The sequence below is a fragment of the Orycteropus afer genome, unplaced genomic scaffold (assembly GCF_000298275.1).
Source record: "Orycteropus afer afer isolate SDZICR_OR568_19922 unplaced genomic scaffold, OryAfe1.0 scaffold00254, whole genome shotgun sequence".
Lineage (NCBI taxonomy): Eukaryota > Metazoa > Chordata > Mammalia > Tubulidentata > Orycteropodidae > Orycteropus > Orycteropus afer.
Window position 1 is genome coordinate 1,916,310 of NW_006921841.1, and position 17,433 is coordinate 1,933,742.

Consider the following 17,433-nt stretch of genomic DNA (forward strand, 5'->3'; position numbering starts at 1 on the left):
GTTACTTCATGTTGCATTAAGAATGTGTGAGGTGTGCTTTCTAGCTGCTGCATTTTAGGTTTGGTCTTCTCAACCATGAAAACACAGTTAGAAATTGTTCTCAGAGCTAAACCACTTAACATCTTGGCACTTGGTTGTTTTTAACTTTTCAACAATAGGCACTGTTCACTCTCCTCCATCTCAGTTCTTTATTCAGGAATCAGGCAGGGCGCTGATGAAAGGCTAGTCACGGCTTTGCCCCATGGTATCAGTGTGGTGGCATGTGATGATTCACATGGGGTGTGTTTGATCCCAGAAAGCCCAGTCTCTGCTTATTCTTCCTTTGTTCTGTCATCTGGGGAAAGAGAGAGAGACAGAGAGAGAGACAGAGCTGAGCTGATTTGTTCACTCTTTCCTAGTGCTGATGAGCCACCACAGCTTGGGGTCCATATTTCCCAAGCTCCTGAAGTCTTTCTGGCATCATAGAGAATATGTTTTTTTTTTTTTAAATGGAAAATATATATATATATATTTTTAAAAAGTGAATTTCCATAAACAGAGAAAAAGAGCAACCCTCTTTGTGGTTGGGAAAGAGAGAACCAAGATTCTTTTAAAGCAAAGCATGCTTGTCACGTAATCATCACCATCATCCTAGTCATTTTAATACCTATCACAGTGTAGATAGTATTTTAAACAAAGCTACTACTTTTATATTATCAGGGGTTTCATTATAGCACTGAAGTGACAAATATGAATGGTGATTTACCTTTCTAATGAGTTTAGTAATTGCTATGACACCAGAAAATATGATTCTCTATCAAAAAGCAAAAGAGGTTCTTGTATTTTGGCACTTGCTCCCTCCTTCCCTCTTCCATAGAAGGAGAAATGCCTTCACAAAAATGGGGGTCGGGGATAAGCAGAAACCTCTGCTTGCTGAGCTGCTGGTATTACAGCACAATGTGGGGCTGCTTTTTTAATGGTGCTACTGTTTCATCCATGGCACGTGAAGTGGAAGACAATCCTTTGTGGACAATGATTTCTCTCACTGGCCCCCACTTACCCAGGTGGAGAGTAATTCCACCCCACCCAGCTCCATCTCCCGAGCACTGACCTGCTCCTTGAGCTCTGCCAGCTGACCCGACAGCTGTTTGACCAGACTCATGGTCGATTCCAACTTCTCCTGCAGGTTTCGAATCTCATTTTGCTCACTGTCACCTTCATTGCTAACAAGGGACATGGCTCGCATCCGAGGAAACCAGTCCAAATTCTTCTCCTATGAGCAAATGTTCAGGAACAAGGGGATCAGTATGGAAGGTAATAGGAAGTTCCATAAAGCACGGTTATAGAGGTTCATTATTATTAACATTTAAATCAAAGTCTCCTCCCACTCAACTCAAAAGGTAGGACTCAACTCTGGCCAGGAGTGGAAAAGGGTGGGAGGGATGGGCGAGTAGATACTGATTTTCATGGACTGAGGGAAGATCTGGAATACACTCCTCCTTAGGGGCTCCCAGGGAGGTCCTGGATGAAGCAGTTAGTGTAGCGCCATGAGCCCTGTGGGCATTCAAAGAATCTAGATGAATGATGATGTAGGGTCTGGAGGTGGGGAAAGCAGATCCAAGTGTGTATGGGTAAAGCACAGGCATGAGCTGTTTCTCCTCCACCCCTGGCACAGAAGAGAAAGGGGTGGTGGAATAGAAGGGTGGTTAAAGAATTGTTTCAGTTCTAGCCACCCATGCCAGTTCACCTCCTACTTCCCCAATACAGGCTTCCTAGCAGCTTGGTCACTGAGCTCCACTCAGGGAACAGGGAAGTGGGAGGGCATGGCCCCAGGTTACTGTCTTCTCCATTTGGAAACATTTTCTTACAATGGGGGTAAAGTTTCAGAGTCTGACTTCCCCAGAGGGCAAGAGCTGATACTACTTCTGTTTTTCTTGGAAGAGTAAGTGTAGGTGTGTGTGTGCATGTGGATGTGTGTACATGAGTGTGTGTACCAATGTATGCCTGTCAGTGTTTTTACCCACCACTGCCACGGAGACAGCCCAGATTCCCAGCCCTCTCAAAAACTGCCCGATTGCCTGATATCATAGAATCACTGTTCATTACTTGTATTACTTTTCTCAATTCTCAATAAAGCTCTGCAAGCTGAATCGTATTGTTCCCATTTTACAGATGAAGAACTAGAGGCCGTAGCAGTTTAATTGCCAACTTCAGAAGCTAGTAGATGGGAGAGCTGGGATTGAAGCCAGGTAAGCCTTTCCACTACTGATTGTGTCTGCCAGTCTGTATCTCTATCTGTCTACCTATTTTTCTATGTCACCTTCTTCCACCATTTATTGTAGTGACCTTCTTGTTTAAGATCCTTTCCCCTCCAGAAAGGCCCTTTGAAGTGATTACAATTACCTTTGCTTGGAGGATCCCTAGAATGAGCATCCACAGAGCTCTTTCCTTCCCTAAATACAATGGAAAACCCAAACCTATTTATCTCTGGCCTTCAATCGCAATCTCACCCGGTCTCTTGGGTTGGATTTTGTTGTTGTTGCCAGTCAAGGAATAACAAAGCAGTTCTTTATAGCTCCCTCTGATGGTTAATTTTATCTGCCAACTTAGCCAGGCTATGATTTCCAGGTGTTTGGGCAAATACTAGTCCAGCTGCTGTCACAGAGTAGTTACATGTGATTTTAATTAAATGGCCTTGTGTAAAGCAGATTCCCTTCCATAATATAATCTAATTTAGTGTAATCACTAATATAAAGTAATCAGTTGAGGTCATACCAGTATAGGGTAGATGCTAAACCCAATCACTTCTGTGTTATAAATACCCCATAATAGACACAGAGACACACATATAGGGAGAGACAGAAGTCTACAAGAGGATTGCCTACAAGTAAAGCAACCCCAAGAATTACTAGCAGACACCAGAAACTAGGGGAGAGGCTCAAAGAGGAAATCAGCATGGCTGAGACCCTGATTTGAACTTTCAGCATAAAGAACTGTGAGAAAATAAATTTCTGTTCTTTAAAATCACCCACTTTTGGTATTTGTGTAACAGCAGCACGAGGAATTAAGACACCCATGGCAGTGAAAGGGTTGATAAAGGACTAAGAAAAAAAAAAAAACACAAACTGAAACATTGTGAACTGCACTTAAACAGCTGTAGCTAATTAGCATTTCAAAGGAGCACAGTAACTGACTCTGACTTGCTGAATGACAGTTGGATTCATTCAGTCAGTCAGTCCCTCAACATCTATTGCCAGGTACTCAGGCATGCAAAGTCTGCTAAGACAGGTGGCTGTTCTCAAAGAGCTTGTGGCTTCGGACCAGTACCAGTTGCTGTCCAGTGGATTCCAACTCATGGCGACCCTACGTGTGTAGGAGTAGAACAGTGCGCCACAGAGTATTCAATGGCTGTTTTTTGGAAGTAGCTAGCCAGGCCTCCCTTCGGAGATGCTTCTGAGTGTTCTTGAACCTTCCACCTTTTGTTTAGCAGTCACCTGGATAAACCATTTGCATCACTCAGGGACTCTATGGCTTAGGACTCTTCAAAGAGTTGACTGTACACTGTGCATATCAACATCTCCTGGGGCTGCTTGTTAAAACTGCAGATTCTGTCCCCATGACCTCTCAGCAAATCAGAATCTCTTAGGGAATGTGTGTGAATTTTATGTGCACTTACATGTAAGAACCCTGGTCTAGAAAGACAAAGATACACAATTACAATTGTGGCAGTGGCAGGATAGGGAGATGGCGCAAAGGGGGAAGATCTGAAATAGGTATTTTGGGGAAAGGGCAGAGGGAGCCCAAATGGACCCATTAAATATCGTGGGACAGAAGGATAGCCCAGAAGAGTGGGAGACCATGCCTTGTAATGGCACCAGCAAAGATCTCTGTACAGCAGCAGCCAAGGTGGACAGGCAGATGAGGGAAACAGACAAAAGTGAAGGGAAGTTAGGACTGTCAACAAAACTGTACCTGGGGTGATGTACATTAATGTGTGGACTGGTAGGGAGAATGAGAAACAGACCTATGGTAAATGCTTTATAAACATCAAAAGGTTAGAGGTTCGCGTATACCCAGAGGCACCGCAGAAGAAAAGTCTGACTATCTACTTACAAAAAACCACCATTGAATACTCATGGAGCACAATTTTACTCTGACACATGTGGGGTCACCATGAGTTGAAATCCACTGGACAGCAACTGATACTGGTCCTAAGGCACAAGCTCCTTGAGAGCAGCCACCTGCCTTAGCAGACTTTGCATGCCTGAGTACCTGGCACAGATGTTGAAGGACTGATTGAATGAATGAATCCAACTGTCATTCTGCAAGTCACTTAACTGCGCTCTATTCAACAACCCAATAAACTTAGCTTCTATCATAATCTGAGCTTTACAAATAAAGAAACTGAGGCTAACAAGTGATTTAACTGAGATTCCAATTCAGATTTGTCTGCATTGAGGTCCGTTGGCAGGACAGGGGTCTGTGGACAGAAAGGAAAATATTGAAATTTAAAATTCTGAAAGTGGAGCAACCTGGGAAATGAAAGTTCCAGGTCACAGCCATGGGTGGGAGTGTCTTAAAACTAGTCCAAGCACACATTGCTGAATTTGCATGGATTGTCCACAAAGCCCCTGAAGTCATCCTGAAGGAGGTCAGTAGCTGGGGGGAAGGCTACTGATAAGAAGGCTGTGGGTGAAGAGTCATAATCTTTGAGAAAGGGTCAGTGATGGGAAGGGCTAGAACAGCACACTTTTACGTGAGAGTGAAGATGTGACGATTTCTTGGCCACAAAGAACCAAGATTCCGCTGAGGTTCTAGGATCCTTCCTTTTGGGGTGGGTGTAGGAGTGTAGGGAAATTAGGCAGCTTTTACGAGAGGGCTAAAGGAAAAGGGGATTCTCTTAAAAAAGCCAAGAGGGCAGCATCTGCAAGAGGAAAGGTGGACTATAACAGAACAGGATACCAGAGGGGCTGTTTGAACAGAAATGTTTGGGAACCCCTCATAAGGCTGGGCCTGGGGTGAGAAGGTACAAGGAGACATAGTGATGCCCAACATGAGGAATGATGAGAACACCCATCTTCAGAAAGTTTTCCACAGAAACAGAGGCAAAATGCTGTTCTTATATTTAGCCAACTTCCAAAGAGAATATGGGTGAGTGTTTGTGAAACTGTGCCTGGGGTGATGAACATTAAGGTGTGGACTGGTACAGAGAGTGCAAAACAGAGTGCTTTATAAACATCAAAAGGTTGGGGGTTCCAGTACAGCCAGAGGCACCTCAGAAGAAAAGCCTCCAAAGAAATGCCAGTGTAGGTGTCCATAGGGCTGGAGTTAGTCAAGTCCATGGTCTCTTGCTTTTGAGGAAACAACTGCAGCACCTTGTGGATCATCACCCCAGTTATTTGGAATGTGGAACTCTCCCCCTCTATATGCTGTTTCTTGCTCCTATGTTCATCCACTCACTTAATGATTCTTATTTGTGTTTAGTATGAACAAAAATAAGCACAATTCTTGGGCTTATAGAGTTTATAGCCTAGAAGGAGACTGAGATTTCAATCAAATGATGATGAAAATAACGACAAATTGTGCGTAAGTCCTAGGTAGGGAAGCTACAAGGTACTATTACCCTTTCTCTTAATTCCTAAAAGTTATTCTCTCTCTTCTAACCTTCTTTTTGTTCCTAATCATTTTCCTTTCTTTGGCTTCTTATATCTTTCTCTGTTATTTTCATTGCCATTCATTTGTTTCTCAGTCTTTTCTCTTCTACCTTTCCGCTTTTAGTTTCATTCCTCCTTTCTCCCCATATCTCCACTGACCATAATCTGACATTAAATACAATTTATAGTTTTTTTTCAGTATTGAATAAAGTTTTAAGGTCCTATTTCTTAATTTTTAAGAGTCTTGAGTTGACTATTTTGTATCTTTCACTGAATGGAAAAATAAAGAGCTAATTTAAATTGTTTTGTCCTCTTTTGTTGAAAGCAGTCTTAAAAGTGTTTCACAACTGAACAGCTTTCATTAAGGTTACCAAACCAAACTCACTGCTGTCAAGTCAATTTCGGCTCAGAGTGTCCCCTCCTTGGGTTTCCAAGGCGGTATCGCTATGGAAGTAGATTGCCTAACCTTCCTTCTGAGGAGTGGCTGGTAGGTTTGAACCGCCAGCCTTCTAATTAGCAGTCAAATGCTTTAGGCTAGTTAGCACAGAAAATATATTTTTCACCAAAATTGACTCACATACAGCAATGTTGCTAGAATAAATGTTGTTCGGCTTACCTAGTGCCACTCTGACAAGAATATACCACAAATGGGATGGCCTTAACAAACAGGAGTTTATTCTCTCACAGTTTAGAAGCTTTAAGTCCAAGTTCAAAGTGCCAGGCTCTAGGGGCTCGGTGAAAGCCTCTTGACCTTGGGTTTCAGCTCTGGCTCTTGCTCCAGGCCCACTGAAGCTAGAGGCATCTCTTTACTCAGGCTGCTACTGGATGCTGAGGCTAACAAGCCCAAGGTCGACAAATAAAAAGGCACAGTCCGGATGTTACCAAACCATATGGCAGGCCATTAATTTAAGCCCATTGTAATTCCCAAGATCGGCAGAGCATGGCAGGCTGCTGAACAACAACATGGGTATATACAGGGTCCAAGCATGCCATAAGCTAGAGACCATTCCCCAAGGCTTCTGCTTATATACAGGAAGCAGACCACATTCCCTAAGACAGTACTCAGCTGCTTGTGGTAGATCCCACCATGGAATTGATTGCCAGTCTCATCATGGGGAAAAACTACCACCAGCTGCCCACTCAACCAGGTCCAGCCAAGTTGACATACAAATTTAACTAACACAAATGTTATGCATGCTTTTTCACTAAAAGTTGCTGCAATTAAACAACCAGAAAGTTCTCTCCGCTCTAATGGCACAATGACCAGCTTTCATCAAAGCTCCATCCTGAGCAGTTAAGGAGAAGGGTGCGCTCCCAGACCCTAGCCTTAGGCACAACCACAAGACAAATACTCAGAACAGTTATTAGTTAACAAGACAGTACTTTCTTCACCATGTTGATTTGAAACATCTTTGCCATTTAACAAAGCAGTTTGATCCGATCTGTCATTTCTTGGTTTACTCATATAGGCTGAGTACATCTTGTGATCATGCACATGATTATTAGATTCCCAGGTTGACTTTGGTTAGTCAACATGAAATCATTTCCTTATTTCACCAGGAATGCAAATATTTGGTGACAGGGTCACTTAAAGTCATAGAAGTTGTGGATTAACTGTTAGACTCTGAAGTAACAATGTGGGATCCTAGTAACTCAGTGAGCAGAAATACAGAGCTCCTCAAAGTTTCTCACACACAAATTTTCAGAGATGAACTAGACACATCTCTGAGGAGTCTCTTTAGGACCCACAGCATAGAAACCTCCTGTCCTTGCTATTTCTACATTCAAATAATGTCATATCTTTCTGACGTCTAGTAGATCAATAGAAGTGTAAAAATATTTTAAATAGTCCTTCCCACAGTCAGATCAATTTTGACTTATTTAATTTAGTGGTTCTTCAAATAAAATGCTTAGGTTGTCAGTGTCACTCAAAGATGAGCTGTGCTATATTTCTTACTTGGTTCTTAAATATGATACCCGTTTGTGGGAGAGAGGCAATGCTACACAGTGGAAAGCACACAGATCTAAGAGTCAGGGGACCTGGGTTCTGGTTTTAGTTTTGCCAAAACCTTGCTGTGTGATGCAAGGAAAAACACCTAAATCTCTGAGTTCTAGTTTCCTCATCTGTAAAATTAGAATGTTACCCTAGGTGGTAACATCTCTTCCAACTTGTCAATCTGTGAGCTAAGAATGCAAAGAAAGCTTTAAAAATCAAATTGCTGAAAGAAGCCTTCGGTTTGCCAAGTGAGTAAACAGAAACATAGTATTTAGACTAGGAGCAACCTTGAAACCACATTGCCCAAACCAGCATATTATGAGTGCCCAGCCTGACACCTAGAAACTTTAGGTTTCCTTGAAGTCTTGCTACACAATGGTGGCAGATGTCCCTGCACTTGATTCCCACTGTAGGACTAGTTCTTCCACATCATGTAGTGGAATAGCTTGTGTATAATCTATTACTACATATACTTAACTAGACACATGCAGAACAAAAACATTAAAGATTGTAATAATTTTTCTCCACATCAGAATGAGATTAAGATGTAATGAAATTCATTTCAGTGAGCCAAAGGTTGGAGAAACTGCTTTATGTCTTTTTAGCTTTGCTGGGTACACATTAAAATTTCCCTGCATGAAAACTACAAAGATAGCAAGTACCATAAGTTTTAAGCAAGAACCAGAGTTCTACATCATAGCAATAGATCCCATTTGTTGGCTCTTTAGACATGCCAAAATTCATAACAATTCCATAAGGTAAATGTTGTCATGGGAGCTCTGGTAGCATAGTGGCTAAAGCACTTGACTGCTAACCAGAAGGCTGGCGGTTCAAACCCACCAGCCACTCCTCGGAAGGAAGGTTGGGCAATCCTACTTCCGTAGTGATACTGCCTCGGAAACCCAAGGAGGGGTCGCTATGAGTCGGGGCCGACTCCACGGCACATAACAACAACAACAACAACAAATGTTGTCATACCCATTTTAACACCAAGTTAGGAAGAAGCTCAGTAACTTGTTCGAGGTCACATAGTAGTGTATATAAATCACTGAGCTAGGTTTTGAACTTCACCCCGGGAGACCAGGAATCTTGGGCTTCTCTCACTGCACTGGGCTACTTTTCCACATCTAATGGAGATGTCATTGCTTAGCATTCAAACTTGCCAAAGAAAACAGACACTACATTGAGAATATTTTTATTTTTTTTATAGCTTGAACTCCCTCGATTGCTTCTTCCAGGGTATATTAGAGGGGCTGGTTTATCAGAGGGGCAATATATCACAGAGGTATGTACAGGAACTGATGGAAGTGAACCAATGCTGGATGTTCACTGTGATTTTGCAGAGTGCTCTGAAATACTGCTGATGAAGGCCATCACACTGCACATACCATGTATTATAACATGTTATCAACAAACCATTTCCAAAGGACTTTCATCTATGTTTCCATACTGTTTTGATATGTTTTGGAAGATGCTGTCACATTTCTCACAGATAAGACCATTTTCTAACGATTTTCTTGGTTCCTATCCTCTTCTTAGCCTTGTGTCTATACTGCATGCTCCATTCTACTATTCATCTGCAAACTCTCCTAGACCAAGGTGTGTGAAGACTATGCCATTTTCCCCAGAGCCTCAGTATGACCCACTTCATTCCTCTCTGCATGTTTGATCTGAAGATGTCAGCAGAACTGGCTCAGAAAAGGAATGTACCAATGCACCTACTACCCACTTACTGCAAGATGCATGAGGGAAAGATATTGCTCCTGCTTCCCTGGAACTTCAGTTCTAGGAAAAAAAATATGGAGCAAAGATTCTGAAGTCAAAGTAATCACTACAGCAAAGGGAGGTGTCTCATGTACCCCATCCCCATCTCTGCCCAATTTAAGTAGGGTTATGGTGTGCTTCTCACCTCTGCAAGAACAGTGGGGACCTTGACAATAGGTTAGGCAGCATCTCAAAAAGTTAAAAGTGGCACCCACAGCACTGGTGTCTGGGTCTCTAGCCTAGTGCAGAACACTCCACTTTTGCACAGCAAGCACTGCTTGATATGGGCAACAAAGAGGCTCATTGGTTCACGTGTAGGAACCGGGTCATGAGGAAGGAAAGTTGGGCTAGAAAACAGACTCTTGTTTTGCTAACATTAAGGATTAGAAATGAGAGAGGAAAGATCTAGCTGTGTTCTTTGAAAAGTAAAATACTACTCCTGGAATAACAGGTATATGAAAAACATCAGGAAATTTTTTGGAAAAGGGTCAGGGAAGAATGGCAAATTTTTCTCCTTTAAAAATAACACGTAACAAGGCTCGATAATTCACTTTCCAGCCATTATTTACAATCGCTGTCTCTTCCTTTTGCATTTCCTGTAAATATGGTAGACTACCAAATTTGCACAAATTGAGAAAGTTTAAATGGACTAGTTCTCCAGAGCAGACGTGTATTGAATTATTTCGTCATGTCATTGTCATACTTTGATAAATATTTTTAAAATCAAAATGTACAAATATCAAGTTCATATTATATGTGTGAGTATTGTTCTGAACAATATGAAGTATTATACAAATATAAAAAGTCTCCTCATACTGCTAAGCAATGTGCATAGTAGTTGGAGCCCTCAGAGGCTAACTTATGTTCAGTGAGTAATAACCATTGGTATCATTGCTATAAGGAGCCCTGTTGACACAATGGCTGAGCACTTGGCTGCTAACCTAAAGCTTGGTGGTTTGAACTTACCAATCTGCTCCATGGGAGAAAGACCTAATGATCTGCTTCTGTAAAGATTACAATCCAGAAAATCATATGTGGTACTTCTACTCTCACATGGGATCACTATGAGTCAGCTGGAATTTACTTAATGACACCAAAGAACACAATCATTGCCATAGAGTCCCTGGGTGGTGTAAATAGTTAATGCACTTGGCTGCTGACTAACAATTGGATGGGTTGAGTACATACAGAGATGTGTCAGAATGGCCTGGTGATCTACTTCTGAAAAATCAACCACTGAAGACCCTGTGGACACTTGGACATACAAGGGGTGGCTATGAGGTGGCGTCAACTTGACAGCAACTAGGATTGTTGTGCTCTGCCTTGCTTCTCTACAGCAGCAGCTCCAAGGTGTTGTGAGACCATGGCTGCTAGTCTGGGGAGTTTTCCAGGAACAATGTTTAATCTATCATGGATTCCAAAGGCAAAGAGGAAAATAGATCCAGTGAAAGTGCTGATTAAGAAGGGGACTATTAGAATGAAAATGACATTGATCTTGGCAGGGCCATAGGTTTAGAAACCAAAAGAGATTGAGAGATGGTCCGATTCAACCACTCCCTTGTTTTATGCACAGCACACCATGATGGGAGAGAGACTTGGCCCATTCCTAGCACACGGGTACAGGGAGGTTTAGATTGCCCACCCCACACCATGGTCCTGCAGGCTATAAACTTTGGTGGGGGTTGATGCTTGAAGGCTCTATGATGGTTTTCTGCCCTTAGAAGCCAGATGAGTGTGGCAACCTTTCAGCTAAACAGAATCAAAAATAATTCAACAAACATTTACTAAAAAGCTTTGCTACATCAGGAAGAGTTAGGACTCTAGAGTTTCAAAGACTAAGCGAAAACAAAAACCCATTGCTGTTGAGTCAATTACAACTTATAATGACCCTACAGGACAGAGTGGAACTGCCCTATAGGGTTTTCAAGGCTGCAAAGCTTCATGGAAACAGAGTGCCACAAAGCAGCTGGTGGATTTGAACCACCAACCTTGGTTACCATCTGAGTACTTAACCACTGTGCCACCAGGGCTCCTTTCAAAGACTAGTGGATAAGTATACCTGTTCTGGGAACATTTCCAAACTGGTAGGGTACTGGTAAAGCCAGACAACAGAGAGGACTATGGCCTACTGCAACAGGCATTCTAAGAGGCAGAGAGGCACGCATATACTGGTCCATCACCAACAAGCTGTTCAGTGAAGATCTGGTCTGCATGCCAGATGGTGGGTCTCAGCTATCGGGGGGCTGAGAGAACTGTGACCAACAAGGCCTACCTATCCCAGGTAACCTGAGAAAGCACCAATTTTGAAAAAGCAGCGCTCGTGGCAGTGACTTGGGAAAATAGAAGTTGGTACAAGGTGACACGGACCCTTCAGCTTAGCTGTGTGACTGTGGCGGTGAGTGGACATTCTTTGTTCATTGGACAACTGCTTGGAATGTGAGCAGCCTCAAAGAACCTACCATGCTTCCCTAGCTGACTCCACCTACTTTTGTCTTCCCCAGATCTTCTTCTAGGAACTCTCTCTTTCCACAAGTGAGAGGGCCTGGCTGCACACAGGAGTGAAATTTCTTGTGCATTCACTTTTGGTCCTAGGTCTGCCACCCCTGACACAGCTAACCATGGGCTGTAGGTCTCTACATTTGTTATTGGTAAGGTCTTGATCTGTTCCCAAATGACAAGAGCATCCAGAGACAGAGCCACAGCAAGAAGACAAAGTGTTCCAGGGTTAGTGAGGTCTGAGAGGGTCCAGACCCAAGAGATGATTAGAGATCCTGGCGAGCTACAGTGATCTTGTCAAAAAATATAGCCAGATTGCCAAGTCAATACTGGGAATATGAAGGACAGAAGGGCTCTGTTATGGCATCACCTGTGATGTGAGGTTTCTGGAAGGCTGTGAAGGATGGGGTACTGGATCCAACCTTGAACAGAAACTAAGTTGGGGAACACTCAGAGACAGGAGTAGAACCTTACACCCAGAGCCATGTTGAGCCACCACCAGCTGATTCCAGGAAGCCACCACAGAATCAGACTCAGGGATTAGAGCCCAATCAGTCAAAAGTTTCTGGAATCTGGGGAAACACCCTGATAATGCAGTGATGAGGAGGCTCATTTGCCAAGCAGCTGTGAGCGATCAAGGGACCTGAGGATCTGCCACCACATGCTCCTACATTCCTATTGCTGACTTTCTACAAATGTTTCAAGAGGAAAAGACTCTGAACACAAAGGAGAAAAGAAGGAACAGAAATGAGTTTTTTGGAATACATGTTTGACAGACAACAGTTTTTCCTGGAGGATAAGACTGCATTCACAGAACTCAAACTATTTAGTTAACATGTTTAATGTGGTAGATGTTTAGCTCCCAAAATGGAATATTGGGCCATGACTCCACAGTTATTCTCCATAGAAGAGAATTGGGTCATGCCCAAATGATAGAGTCATTTATGAGATACCATGTTGATATCTTGAAATCAGGCATGTTAGGAGTATTTATACCATGGAAATAGGCAAATGCCACAATCAGGGCCACTTCCCCCCCCCCCAGCCCTTAAACTAGTTGTTTAACATTTACCAGCACACCATTGGAAAACTGTTGTTGTTGTTAGGTGCCGTTGACTCGTGTCTGATTCATAGCGACCCTATGCACAGCAGAATGAAACACTGCCTGGTCCCGTGCCAGCTCCATGATCCTTGCCATATTCGAGCCCATCGTCACAGTCACTGTGTCAATCCAACTCATTGAAAGCCTTCCCCTCTTTCATCGACCTTACCAAGCATGACATCCTTCTCTACGAACTGGTCCCTTCTGACAACATGACCAAAGTAGGTGAAATGAAGTCAGGCATTCTCACTTCCAAGAAGCATTTTGGCTGCACTTCTTCCAGGACAGATCTGTAGCTCTTTTAGCAGTCCATGGTACTTTCGGTATTCTTTGCCAGCACCACAACTCAAAAGCATCAACTCTTCTTAGGCCTTCCTTATTCATTGTCCAGCTCTCACATGCATATGAAGTGATTTGAAAATATCGTGGCTTGTGTCAGGTGCACCTCAGACATCTTTGCTCCTCAGCACTTGAAATAGGTCCTTTGCAGCTGACTTACCCAGTGCTATATGTTGTCTAATGTCCTGACTGCTGCTTCCATTAGCATCGATTGTAGAACCAAGCAATGACAACTTCAATCTTTTCTCCATTTATCATGATGCTGCTTACAGGTCCAGTTGTGAGGATTTTTGTTTTCTTTATATTGAGATGTAATCCATACTGCAGACTGTATTCTTCAATCTTCATCAGTAAGTGCCTCAAGTCATCATCACTTTCAGCAAGCAAAGTTGTGTCATCAGCATATCCCAAGTTGTTAATGATTCTTCCTCCAATCTTGATGCCACGTTCTTCTTCATATAGTTCAGTTTCTCAGATTATTTGCTCAGCATACAGATTGAATAAGTATGGGGAAAGGATACAACCCTGACACACTCCCTTCTTGATTTTAACCCATGCAGTGTCCTCTTGTTCTATTAGAACGACAACCTCTTGGTCAATGCACAGGTTCCTCAGGAGTACAATTAAGTGTTCGGGAATTCCCATTCTTGTCAATGTTATCCACAATTTGTTATGATCCACTGCAGTGTAGTAAATTACTTAGTGTGGCTTTTCTACCCATATGTCTTTGTCAACCCCAAGGTGGGATTTTCTATGAGCAACTGAAGAGCTCCTGATTGCTGAAGTTGTCCACCTGGAGTATTTCTGTTGGGCGTGGCACAAAACAATGTTCTGGGAGGTGTCCACTCTCATGTGCTTAGAGTTCTGATGCTGTGATTGGCTAGTTTGACCACCCTGCCGGGCTCAAAAGGAGGCCTCCTGGAGGCAGAACTCTCTCTGACAGCTGGTGGAGGAAGACGTGCTGCTGAAAGAGACACGGGCTCCTGAGACACGCGTTGCTGGGAAAGAGATGCAAGAGACACGCATTGCTGAGTGAGACACCGAGGAACCAGCACTGCTGGGAAAGAGACTGTGAGAGACTGTTGGCTGAGGGACGTGGGCTGGGAGAGAGACTGAGCATTTTTCCTGAACTGGAATCATAGCCTGTGGTGCTTCCCTAATAAACCCCATAATCCGTGAGTTGTGTGTGGCCACTGCAGTGAATTATCGAACCCAGGAGAGAGGTGGTGGGTGCTTTGGGAGGAACGGTTGGTGAAAGTGCTGGAGGGAGGCAGCATGTCTGGCCTTGTAGGAATAGGCCTTGTGCTATTGATGGTAATTCTGCCTTCCTCTTGTGGGATTAGAGGAGGTCAGAACATGTGGCCTCCTTGCCGTTTTTGCATCCACACAATAAAATGCTTTTGCATAGTCAATAAAACACAGGTAAATATCTTTCTGGTATTTTTTGCCTTGAGCCAAGATCCATCTTACAGCAGCTATGATATCCCTTGTTCCACGTTCTCTTCGGAAGCCAGCTCACACCTCTGGAAGTTTGTGGAACCACTGGAGAATGCCTCTTGCTAATAAAGATAAAAGAGGCCTCAAAGATAATTTAAATTAAACCACTGACCAAAACTCATATACCAGAAGATACTGACAGAGCCAGGAAGACAATGGAAGTCACTTGATACACAAAAGACATTCTTGACCTTAAAAGTCTCTTGACCTTTGCACCCATTACCAACTGAATTTTCAGTTTACTGGATTAATGGCTTACTAATCTTCATAAGTCTTTTAGTTATTCTGTATTTACATATGTATTTTGAATATTGCTCTCCTAAAGGAACCTGTTTACATCAAGATTGTCCTTTCCAAAAGTCAACAACAAAAACAAAAAAGGGCAAGTTATCTTTCAAATTTAGAAAAAAAAAGTAAAAGTGCGGAAGAACTGGTAGTGGCACTAGACTCAGGTAGGCCTAGAGAAAGGAGATCTGAGAGTTTCTTGACTTATATAAGGGGTTCTGCCCAAACTTTCCCCAAGAGTCTGTCCAGGAATCTTCTGGTATTCATCTTTTAAAAAAAGCCTAAAGAGAGGGCTTTAGACTTTCAAACCATGCTGAGCCTCAAATGACTCAATGAATTTGTGCTTTGCTCATGAACAATAATAATTTGGCTGAGCACATATGTTAGCCAATCCACAGCTTGATAAATTTCTTACTAAACTGTAAATCAAAAGAACTTTTCTGCAAGTTCTGTCTGATATCTTGACAGGCAGGACTCCCCTGAAATTTTTGAAGTATGATCATGATATTCATCTCCATTTATGTAGCTTATTAGGAGGAGAATTAAGATTAATATATTTACATGTAGAATTAGAAGAAAATTTAAAACATATATATGAAGTGTCTTTACAAAAAAGCACTGTATCTAAGAGCCTAGGGGAAAAAAAATCAAACACCCTCAGAAATCTTGTAACACCAAAGCTAAATCATATGCTACTGTTTACACTTTGCTGCATTTTTTCCTAACAATTCCTACTAGCCCTTTAATGTTATGCAAATTTGCTCTCACTTTGAAATGATTGAACCAACCTCTGCTTGCAAAAAATTCATCACAATCACCTTCACTTGCTGCACATGCTTTTAAAATATTGAAAAGGCTTTGAACCTTTTCTTGCACTAAAGTAAGGCTAAAGAAGAACTGCTCGCGCCTGTTACAACTTACTTACAAATTCTTAAAGACACAGTGGGCAGTAGATCTCATTTGTAACCTGAGACTTCGTGTGTGTGTGTGTGTGTGTGTGTGTGTGTATTTTCCTAACTATGTCTTTAAGTCTGTAAGTGTAATTTGTATGTGGGTCTGAATGGGTGCAAATGGTTCTTATTTAGCCCTACTTTAGTGCAAGAAAAGACTCCAAGCCTTTTCAACAATTTAAAAGCTGCATGTACAAATGCAGGTGATTAGGATGAAGAATTTGCTGCAAGTAGGAGTTGGTTCAATCATTTCAAAGTGACTGCAAATTTACATCACATTAAAGGGCAAGCAGGAGTTGTCCATCAGTCATACCTTCCTGAGGATCACCTGCATATATTATACTATATCATATCACAATATAATATCATACAGTATTATTATATTTTTAGGCATGTCTTGCAAAAATATGGGTAAATCTGCTAAAAGACTATTTAAATATCCTCTTTTGGGGAAAAAAAGAATGGTCATTTTTTTCTTTCAGAGAAAACTACTTAATAAGTGGTCACCAAAACTTATAATTGCAAAGAACTGCTCAGTAAAGGCTGCTCCGTGGTTATCACCCTAGAGCTCACCTGTTGTAATGGGACTCTATTGGGTTTGCAGTCAGCTGGCTCACCAGCTTCTGTGCTTTTACTAATTTGTGTTATTAAGACATTTTCTTTAATTGTTCTTTTGACTGTTTAATCTTTATTTTCCCTTGTCTTCAAATTACTTAAGAGGAGCAGTCAGTAGTTCTCAAAGCATATTCCCCAGCAGCAGCAGCAGCACATAGGAAATGGTTGGAAATGCAAATTCTTAGGAGGCACCTCAGACCTACAGAATCCATTTCTCTGGGGATGGGGCCTGACAACCTGCCCACCCACGAGCCCTCCAGGTGATTCTGCTGCCTACTAAAGTGTGAGAACAACCACTCTAGATATTGTTCTTGCAGTAGGTGCTGCATTCTTAATTTTTGTGCAATTTCACAAATAATTATTCAATTTTAAAACTGGGCTATTCAGGTGTTACACATTTTATTCCTTTTGAAACATTTTACTGATTGTTTCTGTTTATGGACTATTAATCTGAAATTGTAACATTTACTGAAACAATTTCTACATGTAAAACTCAGCCTCAACACAGGATGGAGCTAGTCAGACTAAAGAAGGTGATGTCTGGTCATGATTGGCTGCTCTATACAGGTGGTCCATGACAATCAGCTGCCGTGAGTCATCTGATAATATTGACTAACTTTTAAATTGCTTCCTAACTCTAGAGCATATGTCTTGCCTCCTTAATTAGATATTACAAATCTTGAGAATTGAAACTGTGTGTACGTGTGTATTTGGAGATATGTGTATGTATGTGTGTGTGTATGTATGTATGTGTGT

General features: G+C 42.1%; 1 protein-coding gene across 1 annotated transcript in view; it reads right to left on the reverse strand.

Annotated features, from left to right (window-relative positions):
- Positions 1-247: 247 nt before the first annotated feature.
- ITPR2 (inositol 1,4,5-trisphosphate receptor type 2) overlaps positions 248-17,433 on the reverse strand; it is a 724,583-nt gene continuing 707,397 nt past the window's right edge. Inside the window, exons 56-57 of the mRNA XM_007949781.2 lie at positions 1,091-1,252; positions 248-334 (exon numbers count right to left, since the gene is read on the reverse strand). Of these exons, the coding sequence (XP_007947972.1) occupies positions 248-334; positions 1,091-1,252 (249 nt within the window). The remainder of the gene's footprint in view (positions 335-1,090; positions 1,253-17,433) is intronic.